Source organism: Lynx canadensis, chromosome D3, assembly GCF_007474595.2.
Source record: "Lynx canadensis isolate LIC74 chromosome D3, mLynCan4.pri.v2, whole genome shotgun sequence".
Classification (NCBI taxonomy): Eukaryota; Metazoa; Chordata; class Mammalia; order Carnivora; family Felidae; genus Lynx; species Lynx canadensis.
The window spans coordinates 63,868,755-63,891,634 of record NC_044314.2 but is presented as its reverse complement, the minus strand read 5'-3'; the positions used below and the strand labels follow the sequence as shown (position 1 = coordinate 63,891,634).

Sequence of the window (22,880 nt, the reverse complement as noted above, 5' to 3'; positions counted from 1 at the left end):
ACAGAGAACTTGAGAGAGAAAATCTTTAGGTAAAGCAAGAAAGCTGAAACTGAGGAAATTCTTCCTGAAAGATGATTAATTTCTTCCAAAGAAAATTTGGTTTATCAAAATCAATCAACAAATGAGTGAACCCATGGTGTGGTTATTTATAGCAAAATTTAAAACCCAACACAGATTTCTCTTTCCCATCTAGCATGCTTCTGTCTAACCTCTCATCATTAGTTGGTATGTACAAAAGACACAATTCGCTTTATTTATAATTTAAATCCAGTCAGAAATAATAGGTGAACTTTCACTTCTCACATTTGGACTTATCTCTCTCTCCCTCCCGACAGGAAGGGAGACTTACCTAACGGGTGAATTTGGGAGAAGGAGCTAAGCAGTGCTTATGTGTTTCTGAATCTCCTCTTTGAAAAGATGTGCCTGCCCACAGTAACATGAATTTGGGTCTGCTCTCAGCTCTGTGGTAAGCACCCTGCCCCCAGGGTGGGTGTCAAGCATTTGTTTCCTCAATTTACAACTGTGTGGGGAAGTGCCCAATTTAGGAGGAAGCCCAGTGTGGCTAACATAACCTAAATCATATCCTCCAATTTGTTAGTGTGTATTAGTAATAAAGCTACTAAGTTTCTCTCTATCTCCCTGTCTCCTGTGTTCCGAATTTAGAAAGAGAAGAGCAGTGTTACTTGTCGCCTACCCAGTGTCACCTGTCACAGCTCCACCAAGAAAAATGACTAGACAACACTTACAGAAACATTCTCTTCTTCCTTGACTTCATAACTAATGTACATTGTTCAAAAGCAACGCCCACTCAAAAGAGAAAAAGTTGAAAGAAACCATTATAGAAACAAACATAGAAAGTCAGACAAACTGAGGACACAGAGGAATACCTTCCAAATGAAAGAACATGACAAAACCTAAGGAAAAAAAAACTAACAAAACTAAGAAAAAAGTCTAAGAAAAAAAAAACAGAGATAAGAGATGAGTTCAAAGTAAAGGTCATAAAGATGCTCAGTGAACTTGGGAGGAGAATGAATGGATCCAGTGATAACATCAACAAAGAGATAGAAAATATAAAAAAGAACCAATCAGAGCTGAAGGATACAATAACAAATGACAAATACACTGGGGGAATCAACAGCAGATAAGAAGATGCAGAAGAACAGATCAACAATTTGCAAGACAGGGTAGTAGAAATCATCCAAGCTGAAAAACAAAAAGAAAAAAGAACTTTAAAAATGAGACTAGGTTAAGGGACCTGTGGGACAACATCCAGTGTAATAATACTTGCATTCAAGGGGTTCCAGAAAAAGAAAAGAGAAACGGGCAAAGAACTCATTTGAAGAAATAAAAGCTTCATTTTAAAAATTCAAATATTTGCTTGATTTAGCTATTTATAAAATGCTGTACAATCGCTCAGCAAGATATTTTATAAAAATTGAAACAGAGGTGCTATTAGTCAAAAAAAAAAGGAAAAAGAAAAAAGAGTGCCATAAGTAAGAGAGCAATTAAAGATGTATTCTCATGTAAGAACATAGCAAAAATTTAACTTAAAAGAGAAATTAACCTTTTTAGTGTTACAAGTTGATTTAATTCATAAAAAAGGACTTACCATGGGTTCTTTTTTTTTGTTTAAAGTAGCCTCCATGCTTAGTGTAGAGCCCAATGCAGGACTTGAACTCATGACCCTGAGATCAAAACCTGAGCTGAGATCAAGAGTTAGACGCTGAAATGACTGAGCCACCCAGGCACCCCCTTGGATTCTTTTAAATAGTAAACATTCATATGTCGTTAAGTGTTTGGAGGACGATCATTCACTGACATACAGTGGTGCAAAAACTGGGTGATAGCAAAACCTTCAAATGTTTATGAACCACTGCCAACTGAAAATAAGTCCAAGCATCTAAGTGTACCTGTGGTCAACAGGCAATAACATTTACTTTCTAAAATCAAATTTAAATGAAAGCTTTTCAAGAAATTTAACATGGGTCAGTTTAGTTATATTTATTGAATACAGTTAATACTAGGTGTCTCTTGTGGCGCACCTGGGTGGCTCAGTTGTTTTCAGTGTCCAAATCTTGATTTTGATTCAGGTCATGATCTCATGGTTTTGAGACTGAGCCCCACATTCGGCTCAGTGCTGAGCATGACACCTGCTTGGGATTCTCTTTCTCCCTCTCCTTTTGCCCCTCCCCTGCATGCACTCACTCATTCTCTCGCTAAAATAAAATAAAAATAAGTATCTCTTGGAAATGAGAGATCAAGGGACTAATATATATATATATATATATATATATATATATGTGTGTGTGTGTGTGTGTGTAAAATTTATATATATATAAAATTTACCTCAGTTCTTTCTTAGCACATACAATTATGACTTTTACTTCGTATGTATTAGTTAGATAAACAACTCAGAATTTCACCAAATTAAAAGCAACAATTATATCAGATATCTGAAACCCAAAGTAAAACAGATAATATAACTAACCTTCCACAAGGAAGTCTCCCAGTAGGCATATGACGGCCGTGGGTTTAAGGTAGGAATCACTAAGTTTCTTCCTGGAGTAAGGTTTCCATTGAGCACTGAATTATTTTCAAAATGTCCACAATAAGGTGTTTCCAGGCCTAGGCTCATAGTAAGAGTCCTGAGTGAAGTTTGATGCTGCTGTCTCTCCTCAAGAAGTTTTGTATTGCTCTCTGACAGTCTCTCATTAGTCCTGTGAAGATTAAAAAACACAAATACATTTTCTTTTTCCCTAAATCATTCCTAAATGACTTACATCTTTTTAAGTTTCCATAATAGTAAATAGCATTTGCCATTGAACAGTGTTTTAACACTGAACATGTGACAGAGCACACCTACTATCTAAAATTATACTTTTAAAATTGTTCTAAAGAAATACTTATGTTTCCAGGGGGATCCCTAACTAACCATTCAAATTAGGGAAGGGAGAGAAGTGGCTATCAGTGATGTACATGGCTTAACGAATAATACTTGCTGTCTTCTGGAATGGCTGTACTGACAACATCCTTCAGGATGCCAGTATATATACACACTTATATTTAGTAAACCTGTTTACAGATATAAAAATAAACCATCCCTCAAAGACATTTTCAAGCGTTTGCTTTCACCACTCTTGTACATTTCACTTACTATCTCAAAGAAACTGAGCATTTGACACCGAGGAATCACTGAGACCAACAATCTCTAGGGAAGATAGTAGATGGCAGACGTGTGATCAGAAAGAATTAAAACAGCTACAGAGGCAATTAGCTTATAACAGTTACCAAGGCACTGGAGGCAGAATCTGCCCTTTCTGTCTTCAGTCTTCCACATACCTCCCTCCCACCACGGTGCTCTTTTTAGCCACTTTGGGAACTCTACTCCCCTTCAGCCCTGTGTGAGTCTTTCTGTATTTCACATGTATGCCATTATGTAAAGTAGAAAAACCATAAAGGATAGTTTGTCTCAAGGCCCACTCTAGTAATAATACCAAAGTTCACAATCAAGAGAATAAATGTACCAAGCTGCCAGGATGAGTAGTAGTAGTACTTGACCTTTTAGGTTAAAGATGTCATCTTCCAAAAATGAACTCATCGACATTTCTATTTAGGGTACTTCTGACAAGCAATTTTATAATAATATGCTTCTAAATGAGAAAGCTTCAAACAATGCACTTAAAGACTAGCAGATCCGATCAATGGAAAATATACAGGGCAGGGGGTGCGGGGGTGGGGTGGGGTGGGAGAAGAGGTCCTGTAAAACCAAAAAGAAGAGGAGGGATGCAAACTGTCCTGGACTAACATTTCAAAGGTAAGTTCACTTAGAAACATCATTTTCCAAAATTACACGATCTAGTTGGCTTTCACTTCCTACTCATCTCATGATCTTGGCTCCACAGAAATTATGCTTTAGAGGCAAATTAATAAGCTAAATTTCTTGTCTATGATTCTGTTTTGGCTTACGTGTTCAGCTCATTTCTCAAGGACTTTCTAACTTTTAATTCTTCTAGGTAGAGTTGCCTGTAGGTTTCCAACTCTGTTTTAGTAGAATCTTGAGACGTCTTCATTGTAGAGACCTGAGATTCCAGATCTTTAATTCTAAGTTCCATTTGACTTCTCGTTGAAGCATGAGCATTTTCTCTTAACTGGTCCAAGTTTTCTTGAGCTGCTGCTTGTGCCTAAAGCAAATTGACAGGATAGTTTTAAAATAGCTATAATCTGAATAATTAATTATACCTGTTTCCTTTAGTTCTGAGTCAATGATTCAGAGAGCAATTTTAAAGGAAAAAAAAAAAGCCCAAGTGTAAAATATTTATCATCAATGTCAACTGAATTAAATATGATTTATAAAATTAAAGTTCAATCATTCTTGTATTAGTATTCACGCAATCTGATAATTCAAATAATAGAATCAATGACAAAATTTTAAAAGTCAACAATAAACTTAAGAATAATCCAAGTAGAGTGCAATTTTTAAATCATAAGTTTTCTTTTCCTCTTCATACTGAGACTAGTTGTTTAAATCATCATTTTTTCTCATCCTCTCGATTTAGTAGGAACAATGATGAAAACTGAAATCTTTATAGGGAGGAACAAATGCCTCCAGAAATCTACAAATTTCCATAAAGCAAGTAGAGGAAACCCGTACAATACACCTATCCAAAATGTAATTTGCAGTGAAATGAACGAAAGCACATTACAGATCAATCAATTAACCTGTAAAAACAGGTTGACTTCGTGTAATTTTTGTACTATGTCCAGTCGTGCTCTTTCTTCAATCTCCCGTTTATACTGTTCCACTTGACTGCGTTCTACCATATTCATTTCCATAAATTGTTTCAATTTTACTACTTCTCGTTGTAACTTCTTGTTATTGCTCTCTAGTTTTTCACGTTCTTCTTCGAAAGCTTTCATTGATAATAACTCTTGTTGAAGAATTTGATTTTTTGCATCCAGGTGTAGACATTTTGAAGATGTAGTTTCCAGTTCTGTTGTAAGGACAGCAGCCTGCATGAATAAAACACTATAGTTTGGAAGTGGAGTGGAAAGAGTCTAACTCAAAACTACGATCAAAATTTGTTTTCAGATTTTAAGTAATCTCTAAGCCCAGTGTGAGGCTTGAACTCACAATCTCAAGATCAAGAGTAACTGAGCCAGCCAGGCACTCAAAATTTTAAATAAACTCATTTGCAATAAAATGTTACCTGTCTTAGAATGTGGAACCTTAAACAACTCAGAAAATCAAGAGCAAACTTAAAGCCATCAGGTGTTACTGAAATAGATCTTTGCTATCATTGTCTTTACTACACAACATTTGCACTTGATTCTATACTTTTATTTTTCTATCATTGTTTCATATCTTTCTTTCATAAAATAAGTCCCCTCTTAGGAGAAAGTCTCTTAGCCCTTCCCCCATCTTAACACTCCATCATTTTTAAAGAAGTTTTAGCAATATCATATTGACTTATGTTTGCCCGCGTCCAAAAATACGTCCCAAGATAAGACTCTGAAAATAAGACTCTAATTCGTGAATCTATAGGTAATGATTCTAATGCCACGGCCTTTTTCTGAGCTGCAAATGTTTTAATGCTAATTTGAACTGCATTCCCAGGAGAAATGATTCTCCAGGTTAAGAAATCACATCTTCCAGTATAAAACTTTAATTGGATAATCCACATATTTTTTTGAGGCAAAATAAAAACTTATTTCAACACTGTTATCTTGTAATCCTTTGTTACTTTCTAGAAAATAAGAGATCATACTAAACAACAACAACAACAACAACCACAACAACAACAAAACTGGCTGGAGTTTCAGTGATGCTGAGTTGGAAAGGTCTTCCATCCGTTACATATGATTGGTAAGACAAGGTGAGTGGATGTGGTCGTTTTATAAATTTGTTGATACTTCTGTGAACATCGCTCCCCTTAAATATATGCTAGCTTCAGTAACTGGTTTCTAGTGAACAGAATATGCAGAAGTGCTGTGATTTTTAAGGCCAGCTTGGAAAATGTGATACAGCTTCCATCTGACTTTCTTTGTCTAGGGAAGCTCACCCTTAGAACCCAGCCACCACGTTGTGAGGAATCCCAGGCTACCTAGTGAGTCTTCATGTAGATACTCCAGCTGAGACTAGCCAACGTCCTAGCCAAAGGCCAGCCTCAACAGCCAAACACGTGCACGAACAAGCCTTTAGATGATTCTAGTCTCCAGCTTCCAGTTATGCCAGCTGATGCCAAATGAAGAAGAAATGAGTTGCCCTACTCTGCTTTGCCTAAACTAAAGATTGGTGAACAAGATAAATGCTGTTTTGAACTACTAGGCTTTGAGGTGGCTTATTATGCAGCAGTAAATTACTACCACAGATACTGATACTAAAACCGGTGTGCTGCTATTGAAAAAAACCTAAAACTAAACTTCCTTTGAACCGGGAGGTAGGTGGAACCTGGAAAGATGTAGAAAAGCATAAGAATGAGACCCAAACAGGGCCTCCACAAGACTCTTAGTGGAAGCCTGATGGCCTGTGAAGAGGCTGACAGCAAGGGTTTCTAAGCAAGTGAAGAAAATGACACTGGAGGAAAGGGAAGTCATGCTACAAAATACCTGAAAGTAAAACGGATAGGAAAGAGAAACTAAAGAAAGACTATGCAACTGAAAGGAACCAGGACTTACTGGGTTCAAGTATCTGTTTCTCATTTACAGCCTCTCTACATGTGGAACTGGCAAATAATGCCAACATGAAGAAATGGCTTTTGGGTTACGAGAAAATCCAGGGTGCTACCAGGATAACAGAAAGATTCAAGGTATGCCTCCAATTTCTTTAGGGATCTTAAGACTATAAGATTTTTTTTTTTAAAGAAGGTTCCACACCCGACATGGGGCTTAAACTCAGCACCCAGAGATCAAGTGTCACATGCTCTACCAACTGAGCCAGCCAGGAGCCCCAAGAGTAGACGAATTTTAAAGGCATTGTCATATAAGAGCTTCACAGGAAACCTGAAGCGAAAAGCTGATCTCAAAAGGACTTGGGAGGGTCGCTTTGCTACAACAAGGCATGAAATCCAGTACTATTTACAGAAAACTAAAAAAGGTAAGAGATTTATAGTAGCAAACATACTATTTGCTAGCTTGGACTACAAGAGACCAAATCGTGCAAAAGGAAAAGAGGCCTTTGGGTCTTAGAAGTCCCACAGGGAGGAAGCAGGATGAAAAAACAGCTGCAAATACAGGTCATTCCTTATGAAAAGGAAGGAACCAAGAACTCAAAGAGTAAAGAAAGGGAAGAGACATGGAGAAAGTATTCCCGTGGTTAGGACTAAATCCTATCTTAAGAACTGACAGCATGCATCAGGCTGTATTTCAAAACTCTTATGGACTAGGGTGCTTCCCATCTTCTTTTTCTGAATGGGAGAGTCTTCAGCAGTTGACTAGAATGTTGCATTTGTGAGTGGTAAATAACTGTCTCTTTCGTTCTCAAGTCCTCATATTGAGAACACTTGCACTCAAGGGGCTATACTTTAGATACCATAACCCAGGCAGCTTATCCCCACTGCACCTGATTAAGATGGTAAGATCTTGGACTCAAGCCCTGAACCTGATGCCATGATAACTGAGACTTGCAGGAGGTATTGGAGGGGGAGGGGAGTGAATGTATTTTTCAGGTGGGAGGAATACAAACATTTGTGGCCAGTGGGTAAATTATACTGCTTTTTAAAGGTGTCCATAGGTTTCAAATATTAATTCCATAAAAAAAAAGACCACGGAACAACCTTAGTGGCTTGCTCCTAATGAACAGAATATGTGAATATGATGCTGTGTGTATTCCAATCCTAGGTGACAAAAGGCGATACAGATTCTGCCTTGCTCTGTATCTCAGGCTGCTTACTTGGAATCTAGCTCCCCATCTAGTGAGGAAGTCTAGGCCACAAAGAGGGTCTAGGTGTGTCAGTTTAAGTGTTTTTGCTGCCTCTTGAACTGAAGTCCCAGGCAACAGCCAGCATCAACAACCAGACGTTAGTGAACAAGTCTTCAAATGGATCCAGCCCCAAACCTTTCAGTTGCCCCACCTGAAGCTGAGCGGGGCAGACACTAGCTGTCCTGGCCACGCTTTTCCTAACAGATGTGTGAACTAAAGAAATCTAACCTTTGGGGAGTTCGTTAAGAAAGAAACAAAAATGATAAATGGAACAGTGGATGAAAAAAAAAAAAGAGACAAGACACATAAACTTGTATAGGAGAAGTTGGTCTCCATTAAAGTAGGATGTAATAAATGTTAAGATTAATTTATTAACAACCAACAGTGCTAATGAGAAGAAGCAGATAACTAGAAGCAAGATCTAAGAAGTTTTTCTCTCAGTTTTTCCCCAGTTAGGATCATATTAGCTGTTCATTTTCCATATATGGCCTTTATTATGTCGAGGTATGGTTCCTCTAAGCCTACTTTGTTGAGGTGTGCTGCTCTTCAAAACATCCATCATGACCATATGATCTTGTCAATCGATGCAGAAAAGGCCTTTGACAAAATTCAGCACCCTTTCTTAATAAAAACCCTTGAGAAAGTCGGGATAGAAGGAACATACTTAAAGATCATAAAAGCCATTTATGACAAGCCCACAGCTAACATCATCCTCAATGGGGAAAAACTGAGAGCTTTTTCCCTGAGATCAGGAACACGACAGGGATGCCCACTCTCCCCGCTGTTGTTTGACATAGTGTTGGAAGTTCTAGCATCAGCAATCGGACAACAAAAGGAAATCAAAGGCATCAAAATTGGCAAAGATGAAGTCAAGCTTTCACTTTTTGCAGATGACATGATACTATACATGGAAAATCCGATAGACTCCACCAAAAGTCTGCTAGAACTGATACACGAATTCAGCAAAGTTGCAGGATACAAAATCAATGTACAGAAATCAGTTGCATTCTTATACACTAACAATGAAGCAACAGAAAGACAAATAAAGAAACTGATGCCATTCACAATTGCGCCAAGAGGCATAAAATACCTAGGGATAAATCTAACCAAAGATGTAAAAGATCTGTATGCTGAAAACTATAGAAAGCTTATGAAGGTAATTGAAGAAGATATAAAGACATGGAAAGACATTCCTGCTCATGGATTGGAAGAGTAAATATTGACAAAATGTCAATACTACCCAAAGCTATCTACACATTCAATACAATCCCAATCAAAATCGCACCAGCATTCTTCTCGAAACTAGAACAAGCAATCCTAAAATTCATATGGAACCACAAAAGGCCCCGAATAGCCAAAGGAATTTTGAAGAAGACCAAAGCAGGAGGCATCACAATCCCAGACTTTAGCCTCTACTACAAAGCTGTCATCATCAAGACAGCATGGTATTGGCACAAAAACAGACACACAGACCAATGGAATAGAATAGAAACCCCAGAACTAGACCCACAAACGTATGGCCAACTCATCTTTGACAAAGCAGGAAAGAACATCCAATGGAAAAAAGACAGTGTCTTTAACAAATGGTGCTGGGAGAACTGGACAGCAACATGCAGAAGGTTGAAACTAGACCACTTTCTCACACCATTCACAAAAATAAACTCAAAATGGATAAAGGACCTGAATGTGAGACAGGAAACCATCCAAACCCTAGAGGAGAAAGCAGGAAAAGACCTCTCTGACCTCAGCCGTAGCAATCTCTTACTCGACACATCCCCAAAGGCAAGGGAATTAAAAGCAAAAATGAATTACTGGGACCTTATAAAGATAAAAAGCTTCTGCACAGCAAAGGAAACAACCAACAACATGAAAAGGCAACCAGCGGAATGGGAAAAGATATTTGCAAATGACATATCGGACAAAGGGCTAGTATCCAAAATCTATAAAGAGCTCACCAAACTCCACACCTGAAACACAAATAACCCAGTGAAGAAATGGGCAGAAAACATGAATAGACACTTCTCTCAAGAAGACATCCGGATGGCCAACAGGCACATGAAAAGGTGGTCAACATCGCTCCTTATCAGGGAAATACAAATCAAAACCCTCACTCAGATATCACCTCACGTCAGTCAGAGTGGCCAAAATGAACAAATCAGGAGACTATAGATGCTGGAGAAGATGTGGAGAAATGGGAAGCCTCTTGCACTGTTGGTGGGAATGCAAATTAGTGCAGCCACTCTGGAAAACAGTGTGGAGGTTCCTCAGAAAATTAAAAATAGACCTACCCTATGACCCAGCAATAGCACTGCTAGGAATTTACCCAAGGGATACAGGAGTACTGATGCATAGGGGCACTTGTACCCCAATGTTTATAGCAGCACTCTCAACAATAGCCAAATTATGGGAAGAGCCTAAATGTCCATCAACTGATGAATGGATAAAGAAATTGTGGTTTATATACACAATGGAGTACTACAGGGCAATGAGAAAGAACGAAATATGGCCCTTTGTGGCAACGTGGATGGAAGTGGAGAGTGTGATGCTAAGTGAAATAAGCCATACAGAGACAGACAGATACCATAGGTTTTCACCCTTATGTGGATCCTGAGAAACTTGACAGAAACCCATGGGGGAGGGGAAGGAAAAAAAAAAAGAGGTTAGACTGGGAGAGAGCCAAACATGAGAGATTCTTAAAAACTGAGAACAAACTGAGGGTTGATGGGGGGTGGGAGGAAGGGGAGGGTGGGTGATGGGTATTGAGGAGGGCACCTTTTGGGATGAGCACTGGGTGTTGTATGGAAACCATTTTGACAATAAATTTCGTATATTGAAAAAAAATAAAATAAAAATAATAAAATAAAAAAAATCCATCATGAATGGATGTTATAGTTTGTTATAGTTTGTCAAATTCTTTTTCTGCATCTATTGCAATGATATGATTTTATGCTTTTTTGAAAATTAATATGAGGTATCACATTCATTGATTTGCAAATATTGAACCACCCCTGCACACCAGGGATAAATCCCATTTGGTTATAGTGAACGATTTTTTTTAATGTTTATTTATTTTTGAGAAAGAGCACAAGCAAGGGAGGGACAGAGAGAGAGGGAAACACAGAATCTGAAATAGGCTCCAGGGTCCAAGCTGTCAACAGAGCCTGAAACTGGGCTCAAACCGAAGGACATTGAGATCGTAACCTGAGCTGAAGTTGGCTGCTTACCTGACGAAGCCACCCAGCTGCCCCTGCTCCTGGTGAATGATTTTTTAATGTATTGTTGGATTCAGTTTGCTTATTTTCTTGAAGAATTTTGCATGTTCATCAGAGATGCTGGCCTGTAATTCTCTTTGTGGTGTCTTTATCTGGTTTTGGTATCAGGGTAAAGCTGGCATAGAATGAATTTGGAAGTTTCCCTTCCTTTTATGTTTTTCTGGAACAATTTGAAAAGGACAGGTTAAACTTTTTCTTTTTTCTTTCTTTTTTTTTTGTATTAGCTCTTCTTTACATGTTAAAATTTACATCTGAAGTCATCTGGTCCTAGACTTGTGTTTGTTGAGAGTTTTTTGATTCCTGATTCAGTTTCCTTGCTGGCTATTGATTTCTTTCAAATTTTGTATTTCTTCTTGTTTTAGTTTGGTAAGTTATATGTTTCTAGGAATTTATTCATTTCTTCTAAGTTGTCCAACTTGTTGGCATACATTTTTTCACAATATTCTCTCATAAATGTTTGTATTTCTGTGGTGTTGGTCCTTATTTCTACTCTCACATTTGTGGTTTTATTTATTTCGGTCTTTTCTATTTTCTTGTTGATTACTCTGGCTAAAGCCTTATCAGTTTTATTAATTTTTACAAAGAACCAGCTCGAGGTTTCATTGATCTGTTCTAGTTTTATCTGTTTTTTGTTTCTCTATCATTCATTTCTGCTTTAATCTCTTTTTTTTTTTAATTTTATTTTGAGAGAGACCACACATGAGTGGGGGATGGGCAGAGAGAGAGAGAGAGAGAGGGAGAAAGAGAATCCCAGACAGGTTCCATACTGCCAGAAGAGAGCCTAACACGGGGCTCGATCTCACAACTGTGAGATCATGACCTGAGCCAAAATCAAGAGTCAGACACTTAAGCAGTTAAGCCACCCAAGGGCCCCCTGCTCTGATCATTATTACTTGCTTTCTTCTGCTGGCTTCAGGCTTCATTTGTTGTTCTTTTTCTAGCTCCCTTAGGTGTAAGGTTAGGTTCTTTGAAATTTTTCTTGCTTTTTGAAGTAGGCTTATATTGCTATGTACTTCCCTCTTAGGACCACTTTTGCAGCATCTCAAAGGTTTCAGACCATTGTTTTTTCATTTCCATTTGTATACACGTATTTTTTTTAATTTCTTCTTGTATTTCCTGCTTAACCTATTCCAGTGTAGTAGCACGTTATGTAACCTGCATGTATTGTTTTTAATAATTAAGGCCTGTTTTTTGTTTGTGATCCATTCTTGAGAATATTCCATGTACACTTGAAGACAACGTGTATTCTGTTTTAGGATGGAACGTTCTGAAAAAATCTCCTAAGTCCAATCTGGTCCGCTCTGTCATTCAAAGCCATTGTTTCTTTTTTCTTTTTTTAAATATATGAAATTTATTGTCAAATTGGTTTCCATACAATGTCCAGTGCTCATCCCAACAGGTGCCCTCCTCAATCCCATCGCCCACCCTCCGCTCCCTCCCACCCCCCATCAGCCCTCAGTTTGTTCTCAGTTTCTTGTTTTTTTTTAATATATGAAATTTATTGTCAAATTGGTTTCCATACAACACCCAGTGCTCATCCCAAAAGGTGCCCTCCTCAATACTCATCACCCACCCTCCCCTCCCTCCCACCCCCCATCAACCCTCAGTTTGTTCTCAGTTTTTAACAGTCTCTTATGTTTTGTCTCTCGCACTCTAACCTCTTTTTTTTTCCCTTCCCTTCCCCCATGGGTTTCTGTTAAGTTTCTTAGGATCCACATAAGAGTGAAACTATATGGTATCTGTCTTTCTCTGTATGGCTTATTTCACTTAGCATCAAACTCTCCAGTTCCATCCATGTTGCCACAAAAGGCCATATTTCATTCTTTCTCATTGCCACGTAGTATTCCACTGTGTATATAAACCACAATTTCTCTATCCATTCATCAGTTGATGGACATTTAGGCTCTTTCCATAATTTGGCTATTGTTGAGAGTGCTGCTATAAACATTGGGGTACAAGTGCCCCTATGCATCAGCACTCCTGTATCCCTTGGATAAATTCCTAGCAGTGCTATTGCTGGGTCATAGGGTAGGTCTATTTTTAATTTTCTGAGGAACCTCCAACTGCTTTCCAGAGCGGCTGCACCAATTTGCATTCCCACCAACAGTGCAAGAGGGTTCCCCTTTCTCCACATCCTCTCCAGCATCTATAGTCTCCTGATTTGTTCATTTTGGCCACTCTGGTGTGAGGTGATATCTGAGTGTGGTTTTGATTTGTATCACTCCTGATAAGGAGTGACGTTGAGCACCTTTTCATGTGCCTGTTGGCCATCCGGATGTCTTCTTTAGAGAAGTGTCTATTCATGTTTTCTGCCCATTTCTTCCCTGGGTTATTTGTTTTTCGGGTGTGGAGTTTGGTGAGCTCTTTATAGATTTTACATACTAGCCCTTTGTCCGATATGTCATCTGCAAATATCTTTTCCCATTCCGTTGGCTGCCCCTTTAGTTTTGTTGGTTGTTTCCTTTGCTGTGCAGAAGCTTTTTATCTTCATAAGGTCCCAGTAATTCACTTTTGCTTTTAATTCCCTTGCCTTTGGGGATGTGTCGAGTAAGAGATTGCTACGGCTGAGGTCAGAGAGGTCTTTTCCTGCTTTCTCCTCTAAGGTTTTGATGGTTTCCTGTCTCACATTCAGGTCCTTTGTCCATTTTGAGTTTATTTTTGTGAATGGTGTGAGAAAGTGGTCTAGTTTCAACCTTCTGCATGTTGCTGTCCAGTTCTCCCAGCACCATTTGTTAAAGAGACTGTCTTTTTTCCATTGGATGTTCTTTCCTGCTTTGTCAAAGATGAGTTGGCCATACGTTTGTGGGTCTAGTTCTGGGGTTTCTATTCTACTCCATTGGTCTGTGTGTCTGTTTTTGTGCCAATACCATGCTGTCTTGATGATGACAGCTTTGTAGTAGAGGCTAAAGTCTGGGATTGTGATGCCTCCTGCTTTGGTCTTCTTCAAAATTACTTTGGCTATTCGGGGCCTTTTGTGGTTCCATATGAATTTTAGGATTGCTTGTTCTAGTTTCGAGAAGAATGCTGGTGCAATTTTGATTGGGATTGCATTGAATGTGTAGATAGCTTTGGGTAGTATTGACATTTTGACAATATTTATTCTTCCAATCCATGAGCAGGAATGTCTTTCCATTTCTTTATATCTTCTTCAATTACCTTCATAAGCTTTCTATAGTTTTCAGCATACAGATCTTTTACATCTTTGGTTAGATTTATTCCTAGGTATTTTATGCCTCTTGGTGCAATTGTGAACAGGATCAGTTTCTTTATTTGTCTTTCTGTTGCTTCATTTTTGGTGTATAAGAATGCAACTGATCTGTACATTGACTTTGTATCCTGCAACTTTGCTGAATTCATGTATCAGTTCTAGCAGACTTTTGGTGGAGTCTATCGGATTTTCCATGTATAGTATCATGTCATCTGCAAAAAGCGAAAGCTTGACTTCATCTTTGCCAGTTTTGATGCCTTTGACTTCCTTTTGTTGTCTGATTGCTGATGCTAGAACTTCCAGCACTATGTTAAACAACAGCGGTGAGAAGGACATCCCTGTCGTGTTCCTGATCTCAGGGAAAAAGCTCTCAGTTTTTCCCCATTGAGGATGATGTTAGCTGTGGGCTTTTCATAAATGGCTTTTATGATCTTTAAGTATGTTCCTTCTATCCCGACTTTCTCAAGGGTTTTTATTAAGAAAGGGTGCTGGATTTTGTCAAAGACCTTTTCTGCATCGATTGACAGGATCATATGGCTCTTCTCTTTTTTTCTGTTAATGTGATGTATCACGTTGATTGATTTGCGAATGTTGAACCAGCCCTGCATCCCAGGAATGAATCCCACTTGGTCATGGTGAATAACTCTTTTTATATGCTGTTGAATTTGATTTGCTAGTATCTTATTGAGAATTTTTGCATCCATATTCATCAGGGATATTGGCCTGCAGTTCTCTTTTTTTACTGAGTCTCTGTCTGGTTTAGGAATCAAAGTAATACTGGCTTCATAGAATGAGTCTGGAAGTTTTCCTTCCCCTTCTATTTCTTGGAATAGCTTGAGAAGGATAGGTATTATCTCTGCTTTAAACGTCTGGTAGAACTCCCCTGGGAAGCCATCTGGTCCTGGACTCCTATTTGTTGGGAGATTTTTGATAACCGATTCAATTTCTTCGCTGGTTATGGGTCTGTTCAAGCTTTCTATTTCCTCCTGATTGAGTTTTGGAAGCTTGTGGGTGTTCAGGAATTTGCCCATTTCTGCCAGGTTGTCCAATTTGTTGGCAAATAATTTTTCATAGTATTCCCTGATAATTGTTTGTATCTCTGAGGGATTGGTTGTAATAACTCCATTTTCATTCATGATTTTATCTATTTGGGTCATCTCCCTTTTCTCTTTGAGAAGCCTGGCTAGAGGTTTGTCAATTTTGTTTATTTTTCAAAAAACCTACTCTTGGTTTCGTTGATCTGCTCTACAGTTTTTTTAGATTCTATATTGTTTATTTCTGCTCTGATCTTTATTATTTGTCTTCTTCTGCTGGGTTTAGGCTGCCTTTGCTGTTCTGCTTCTAGTTCCTTTAGGTGTGCTGTTAGATTTTGTATTTGGGATTTTTCTTGTTTCTTGAGATAGGCCTGGATTGCAATGTATTTTCCTCTCAGGACTGCCTTCGCTGCGTCCCAACGCGTTTGGATTGTTGTATTTTCATTTTCATTTGTTTCCATATATTTCTTAATTTCTTCTCTAATTGCCTGGTTGACCCACTCATTCGTTAGTAGGGTGTTCTTTTTTTTAAATTTTTTTTCAACGTTTATTTATTTTTGGGACAGAGAGAGACAGAGCATGAACGGGGGAGGGGCAGAGAGAGAGGGAGACACAGAATCGGAAACAGGCTCCAGGCTCTGAGCCATCAGCCCAGAGCCTGACGCGGGGCTCGAACTCACGGATCGCAAGATCGTGACCTGGCTGAAGTCGGACGCTTAACCGACTGCGCCACCCAGGCGCCCCAGTAGGGTGTTCTTTAACCTCCATGCTTTTGGAGGTTTTCCAGACTTTTTCCTGTGGTTGATTTCAAGCTTCATAGCATTGTGGTCTGAAAGTATGCATGGTATAATTTCAATTCTTGTAAACTTATGAAGGGCTGTTTTGTGACCCAGTATATGATCTATCTTGGAGAATGTTCCATGTGCACTCGAGAAGAAAGTATATTCTGTTGCTTTGGGATGCAGAGTTCTAAATATATCTGTCAAGTCCATCTGATCCAATGTCTCATTCAGGGCCCTTGTTTCTTTATTGACCGTGTGTCTAGATGATCTATCCATTTCTGTAAGTGGGGTGTTAAAGTCCCCTGCAATTACCACATTCTTATCGATAAGGTTGCTTATGTTTGTGAGTAATTGTTTTATATATTTGGGGGCTCCGGTATTCGGCGCATAGACATTTATAATTGTTAGCTCTTCCTGATGGATAGACCCTGTAATTATTATATAATGCTCTTCTTCATCTCTTGTTACAGCCTTTAATTTAAAGTCTAGTTTGTCTGATATAAGTATGGCTACTCCAGCTTTCTTTTGGCTTCCAGTAGCATGATAAATAGTTCTCCATCCCCTCACTCTCAATCTAAAGGTGTCCTCAGGTCTAAATTGAGTCTCTTGTAGACAGCAAATAGATGGGTCTTGTTTTTTTATCCATTCTGATACCCTATGTCTTTTGGTTGGTGCATTTAATCCATTTACATTCAGTGTTATTATAGAAAGATATGGGTTTAGAGTCATTGTGATGTCTGTATGTTTTATGCTTGTAGTGATGTCTCTGGTACTTTGTCTCACAGGATCCCCCTTAGGATCTCTTGTAGGGCTGGTTTAGTGGTGACAAATTCCTTCAGTTTTTGTTTGTTTGGGAAGACCTTTATCTCTCCTTCTATTCTAAATGACAGACTTGCTGGATAAAGGATTCTCGGCTGCATATTTTTCCTGTTTAGCACACTGAAAATCTCGTGCCAATTCTTTCTGGCCTGCGAAGTTTCAAAAGAGAGATCAGTCACGAGTCTTATAGGTCCCCCTTTATATGTGAGGGCCCGTTTATCCCTTGCTGCTTTCAGAATTTTCTCTTTATGCTTGTATTTTGCCAGTTTCACTATGATATGTCATGCAGAAGATCGATTCAAGTTCCGTCTGAAGGGAGTTCTCTGTGCCTCTTGGATTTCAATGCCTTTTTCCTTCCCCAGTTCAGGGAAGTTCTCAGCTATAATTTCTTCAAGTACCCCTTCAGCACCTTTCCCTCTCTCTTCCTCCTCTGGGATACCAATTATGCATATATTATTTCGTTTTAGTGTATCACTTAGTTCTCTAATTTTCCCCTCATACTCCTGGATTTTTTTTATCTCTCTTTCTCTCAGCTTCCTCTTTTTCCATAACTTTATCTTCTAGTTCACCTATTCTCTCCTCTGCCTCTTCAATCTGAGCTGTCGTCATTTCCATTTTGTTTTGCATTTCGTTTAAAGCGCTTTTCAGCTCCTCATGACTGTTCCTTAGTCCCTTGATCTCTGTAGCAAGAGATTCTCTGCTGTCCTCTATACTGTTTTCAAGCCCAGCGATTAATTTTATGACTATTATTCTAAATTCAATTTCTGTTATATTATTTAAATCCTTTTTGATCAGCTCATTAGCCGTTGTTATTTCCTGGAGATTCTTCTGAGGGGAATTCTTCCGTTTGGTCATTTTGTATAGTCCCTGGAGTGGTGAGGACCTGCAGGGCACTTCCCCTGTGCTGTGGTGTATAACTGGAGTTGGTGGGCGGGGCCACAGTCCGACCTGATGTCTGCCCCCAGCCCACCGCTGGGGCCACAGTCAGACTGGTGTGTGCCTTCTCTTCCCCTCTCCTAGGGGCGGGATTCACTGTGGGGTGGCGTGGCCCATCTGGGCTACTTGCACACTGCCAGGCTTGTGGTGCTGGGGATCTGGCGTATTAGCTGGGGTGGGTAGGCAAGGTGCACGGGGGCAGGAGGGGCATGCTTAGCTCACTTCTCCTTAGGTGATCCACTTCAGGAGGGGCCCTGTGGCAGCCGGAGGGAGTCAGATCCGCTGTCAGAGGTTTGGCTCCGCAGAAGCACAGAGTTGGGTGTTTGTGCGGAGCGAGCAAGTTCCCTGGCAGGAACTGGTTGTCTTTGGGATTTTGGCTGTGGGATGGGTGGGGGAGATGGCGCTGGCGAGCGCCTTTGTTCCCCACCAAACTGAGCTCTGTCGTCCGGGGGCTCAGCAGCTCTCCCTCCCTTTGTCCTCCAGCCTTCCTGCTTTCCAAGCAGAGCTGTTAATTTATGACCTCCCAGAGGGTAAGTCGCGCTTGCTGTCGGAACACAGTCCGTCAGGCCCCTCCGCTTTTGCAAGCCAGACTCGGGGGCTCTGCTTGGCTGGCGAGCCGCCCCTCCACCCCGGCTCCCTTCTGCCAGTCCGTGGAGTGCGCACCGCCTCGTCGCCCTTCCTACCCTCTTCCGTGGGCCTCTCGTCTGCGCTTGGCTCTGGCGACTCCATTCTGCTAATCCTCTGGCGGTTATCTGGGTTATTTAGGCAGGTGTAGGTGGAATCTAAGTGATCAGCAGGTCGTGCGGTGAGCCCAGCGTCCTCCTATGCCGCCATCTTCTTCCCTATCCTCTTGTTCTCAGTTTTTAAGAGTGTCTTATGCTTTGGCTCTCTCCCACTCTAACCTCTTTTTTTTTTCCTTCCCCTCCCCCATGGGTTCCTGTTAAGTTTCTCAGGATGCACATAAGAGTGAAACCATATGGTATCTGTCTTTTTCTGTATGGCTCAAAGCCACTGTTTCTTTGGTGATTTTCTGTTAAGATGTATTTTTTGGTGATTTTTTTTGTTAAGATCTATTGATGTAAATGGGGTGTTAAAGTACCCTATTAATGTATTATTATCAATTAGTTCCTTTATTTTGGTTATTGTTTTAGGTACTTGAGTGACCTCATGGTGGGTGCATAAATATTTACAATTGTTAGATCTTCCTATTGGATTGTACCCTTTACTATGGTATAGTAGCATTCTTTGGCTCTTGCTACAGTCTTTGTTTTTGGTTAAGTTTATTTATTTTGAGAGAGACAGAGTTGGGGAGGAACATAGAAAGGGGGAGAGAAAATTTCAAGCAGCCTCCATGCTGTCAGCCTGGAGCCCAACATGGTGCTCAAAGCAACCAGCCATAAGATCATGACCTGAGCCAAATGGCTGAGGCACCCTGGTGCCCCACAGTGTTTGTTTTAAGGTCTCTTTTGTCTAACAAAAGTATCGCTACTTTTTCTTTTAACGTGATAAATTTTTCTCCATCCCCTCGTTTTCATTTTTTTTTAAATAGAATTTATTGTCAACTTGGCTAACATACAGCGCGTACAGTGTGCTCTTGGTTTTGGGGGTAGATTCCCGTGGTTCATCACTTATAGACAACACCCAGGGCTCATCCCAACAAGTGCCCTCCTCAATGCCCACCACCCAATTTCCCTTCTCACCCACCGCCCCCCCCATCAACCCTCTATTTGTTCTCTGCATTCAAGAGTCTCCTATGGTTTGCCCCTCTCCTTCTCTGTTTGTAACTATTTTTCCCCTTCCCTTCCCCCACGGTCTTCTGTTAAGTTTCTCAAGTTCCACATATGAGCAAAAACATATGACATCTGTCTTTCTGTGACTTATTTCATGTAGCATAATACCTTCCAGTTCCATCCACATTGCAAGAGATAGCACGATTTCACTCTTTCTCCTTGCCAGGTAGTATTCTAGTGTATATATAAATAACATCTCTTTATCCATTCATCAGTTGATGGGCATTTAGGCTCTTTCCACAATTTGGCTATTGTTGAAAGCACTGCTATAGACATTGGAGTACATGTGCCCCTATGAATCAGCACTCCTGTATCCTTTGCATAAATCCCCAGTAGTGCTATTGAGGGGTCATAGGGTAGTTCTATTTTCAATTGTTTTGAGGAACCTATGCACTGTTTTCCAGAGCGGCTGCACCAGGTTGCATTACCACCAACAGTGCAAGCATCCCCTCACTTTCAATCTGCAGGTGTCTTTATGTCTAAAATAAGGTTTTTATAGGTAGCATTCAGATGGGTCTTGTTTTTTGATCCATCCTGTCACCCTAGGTCTTTTGGTTGGAGTGTTTATTCCATTTATACCCAAAGTAATTATTGACAGGTATGTATTTATTGTCATTTTACTACTTGTTTTGTGGTTGTTTCTGGAGGTTTTCTCAAATCCTTTATTGTTTTTCTCTCTTTGATGTCTTTCTAATTTGCTTTAATGATATATTTGGATTTCTTTCTCTTTATTCTTTGCATGTTTATTAGTGGGTTTTGGTATATGATAAGCATTAATTTGTATATCACCTCTTCTGCGTGTAGCAGTCTATATTAAGTCTATAGACTAATTAAGTCTATATTAGCAGTCTATATTAGTTAGAGCTCATTTTTTTTTCTCCTCCCCATGGTTTAGATAAGCTATTATATTGTATATCCTTTTTTGGGGCATTCCTTGACTGATTTTTTTACAGAAATATACATTTTTACTGCTTTTACATTTCCTGCCTTTATACTGTCACTTTTGATCTCTCCTTTCCACTCAGAGTCCCCGATAATATTTCTTACAGGCTGATTTAGTGGTCACAAACTCCTTCCATTTTTGTGTGTCTGAGAAATTCTTTATCTCTCCTTCTATTATGAATGATAACCTTACTGGATACAGTATATTTGGCTGCAGATTTTTCTCATTCAGCACTTTGAATATATCATGCCATTTCGTTCTGCCTTGCAAAGTTTCTGTTGAAAAATCTCCTGCTAGCCTTGTGGGTTTTCCCTTGGAAGTTAATGACTTGTTTTGCTGCTTTTAAGATTTGTAGCAGTGGGGCGCCTGCGTGGCTCAGTCGGTTAAGCATGACTTGATCTTAGTTCAAGTCGTGACCTCACAGTTCATGGGTTTAAGCCCTCCAGTGGGCTCTGCACTGACAGCACAGAGAATGCTTGGGATACTCTCTCTCTCTCTCTCTTTCTGCCCCTCCCCTGCTTGTGTCTGCGTCTGTCACAGAAAAAAACCAAAAACAAAACAAAACAAAAAAAAAACCAAAACACTAAAAAAAAATGTTAGCAGTATGTTTTGCAAATTTAATTACATGTCTTGGGTGTTGATTTTGATGGAAGTTCCCTGTGCCTTCTGGATCTGGATGTCTGTTTTCTTCTCCACATTAAGGAATTTTTCAGTTATTGTGTCTTCAAATCAATTATCTGTCCCCTTCTCTCTGTCTTCTTCTTCTGGGACTCCTATCATATGAATGTTTTTACATTTGACGGAGTCACCGTGTTCCCTAAGTCTATTCTTGCATTGGATAATTCTTCTTTGTCTTCTTCAGCTTCACTGCTTTCCATTACTTTGTCTTCTAGGTCATTAATTTGTTCCTCTGCTTCTTGCAGCTTTCTGTTCATTTTTTACTACACTCTTCATCTCTGATTCTTGAACTCTTTTATGTCTGTGGTAAGGGTCTCTGATGTCTTCCATTCTTTTCTCAAGTCCAGTGAATATCCTTATGATCATGGTTTAAAATTCTCCATTAGGCATGTTATTTACACCTGTCCCATTTAGGTCTCTGGCCATGGCCTTATCCTGTTCTTTCATTTGGGATAAATGCCTCTGTCTTTTCATTTTGTCTAAGTATCTGCCAGCTTCTGTGTGTTAGAGAAGCCAGTTATGTCACCTGCTCCCAAAAAGTAATGGACTTAGGGAAAAGACATCATGTAATGCCCAGGGTCTAGCACTTCAGGGAGTGTCACCAGTGTGTGCTGCATGTGTCCTGCTGTTGTGTTCTGGCTATGCTATCCTTCAGGCCAGTCATCTGCAGAGGCTCTCCTTGCCTGGTCTGGTGTGTGTTTGGTCCCTGGCCTGAATGTAGCGAGTTTTAACCAGGTGTGCTCTGGTCTGCTTATGAAATGAGACCTGTCACCACCTCTACTGGAACTGAGGCCAAGAGAGACTCTCTGGTTGGGAGATGTGTGTGGGCAGGCGTTTGTCCTGGTCTTCTGGGGGACGGGTCTGCTGTGCTGGAACTCAAGCAAGAGTGATTGAGAAAGGTAGTTCCACCAGAGTGCAAGGGGGTGGTGCTTGGTGTAAGCAAGTTAGGTAGCCAGTGTTAGCAATGTATTGCTTCCTGCAGGTGGCTTTATGTTTGTGGTGAGGGGCAGGAGAAGGAGTTGGTGGCAGCCAGCGGCTTTGTTCTTATAGACAGGTCTCTGTGAACTTTGCCTCTGAGGGACGTGCTCTGAGAAGAGCAAATAATTTCCCCACTGTGTGCCCCAGGCACTCTTCAGACTACGGTATCCATGCTGTGTGCTTCCACGTTGTTTGCTTGCCCTCTGTCCAAGAGCAGTGTAGTACCTCAGGGCTCTAACCCAGCTAAACTGGATGCCCTTTAAAACTCCAGACTTTAGGGGCGCCTGGGTGGCGCAGTTGGTTAAGCGTCCAACTTCAGCCAGGTCACGATCTCGCGGTCCGTGAGTTCGAGCCCCGCGTCAGGCTCTGGGCTGATGGCTCAGGGCCTGGAGCCTGTTTCCGATTCTGTGTCTCCCTCTCTCTCTGCCCCTCCCCCATTCATGCTCTGTCTCTGTCTGTCTCAAAAATAAATAAACGTTGAAAAAAAAAAGAATCACTGAGATTCTTTGATTAAAAAAAACC

The 22,880-nt window shown here is 40.1% G+C and overlaps 1 protein-coding gene and 1 long non-coding RNA gene across 2 annotated transcripts; one reads left to right on the top strand and one right to left on the bottom strand.

The window, feature by feature from the left end:
* The first annotated feature begins 164 nt into the window (after positions 1-164).
* On the top strand, positions 165-1,236 carry LOC115528650. Its single transcript, XR_003973327.1, has 3 exons — positions 165-225; positions 336-466; positions 664-1,236. It is a non-coding gene; the product is annotated as an uncharacterized LOC115528650 (long non-coding RNA).
* A 1,192-nt stretch (positions 1,237-2,428) lies between these two features.
* On the bottom strand, positions 2,429-4,917 carry LOC115528043 (ankyrin repeat domain-containing protein 26-like). Its single transcript, XM_030335820.1, has 3 exons — positions 4,720-4,917; positions 3,967-4,181; positions 2,429-2,717 (listed from the first exon to the last, which is right to left on the bottom strand). Exons 1-3 carry the CDS (start codon positions 4,915-4,917, stop codon positions 2,441-2,443), a joined length of 690 nt encoding a protein of 229 aa, XP_030191680.1. The 3' UTR covers positions 2,429-2,440.
* Positions 4,918-22,880: the final 17,963 nt, after the last annotated feature.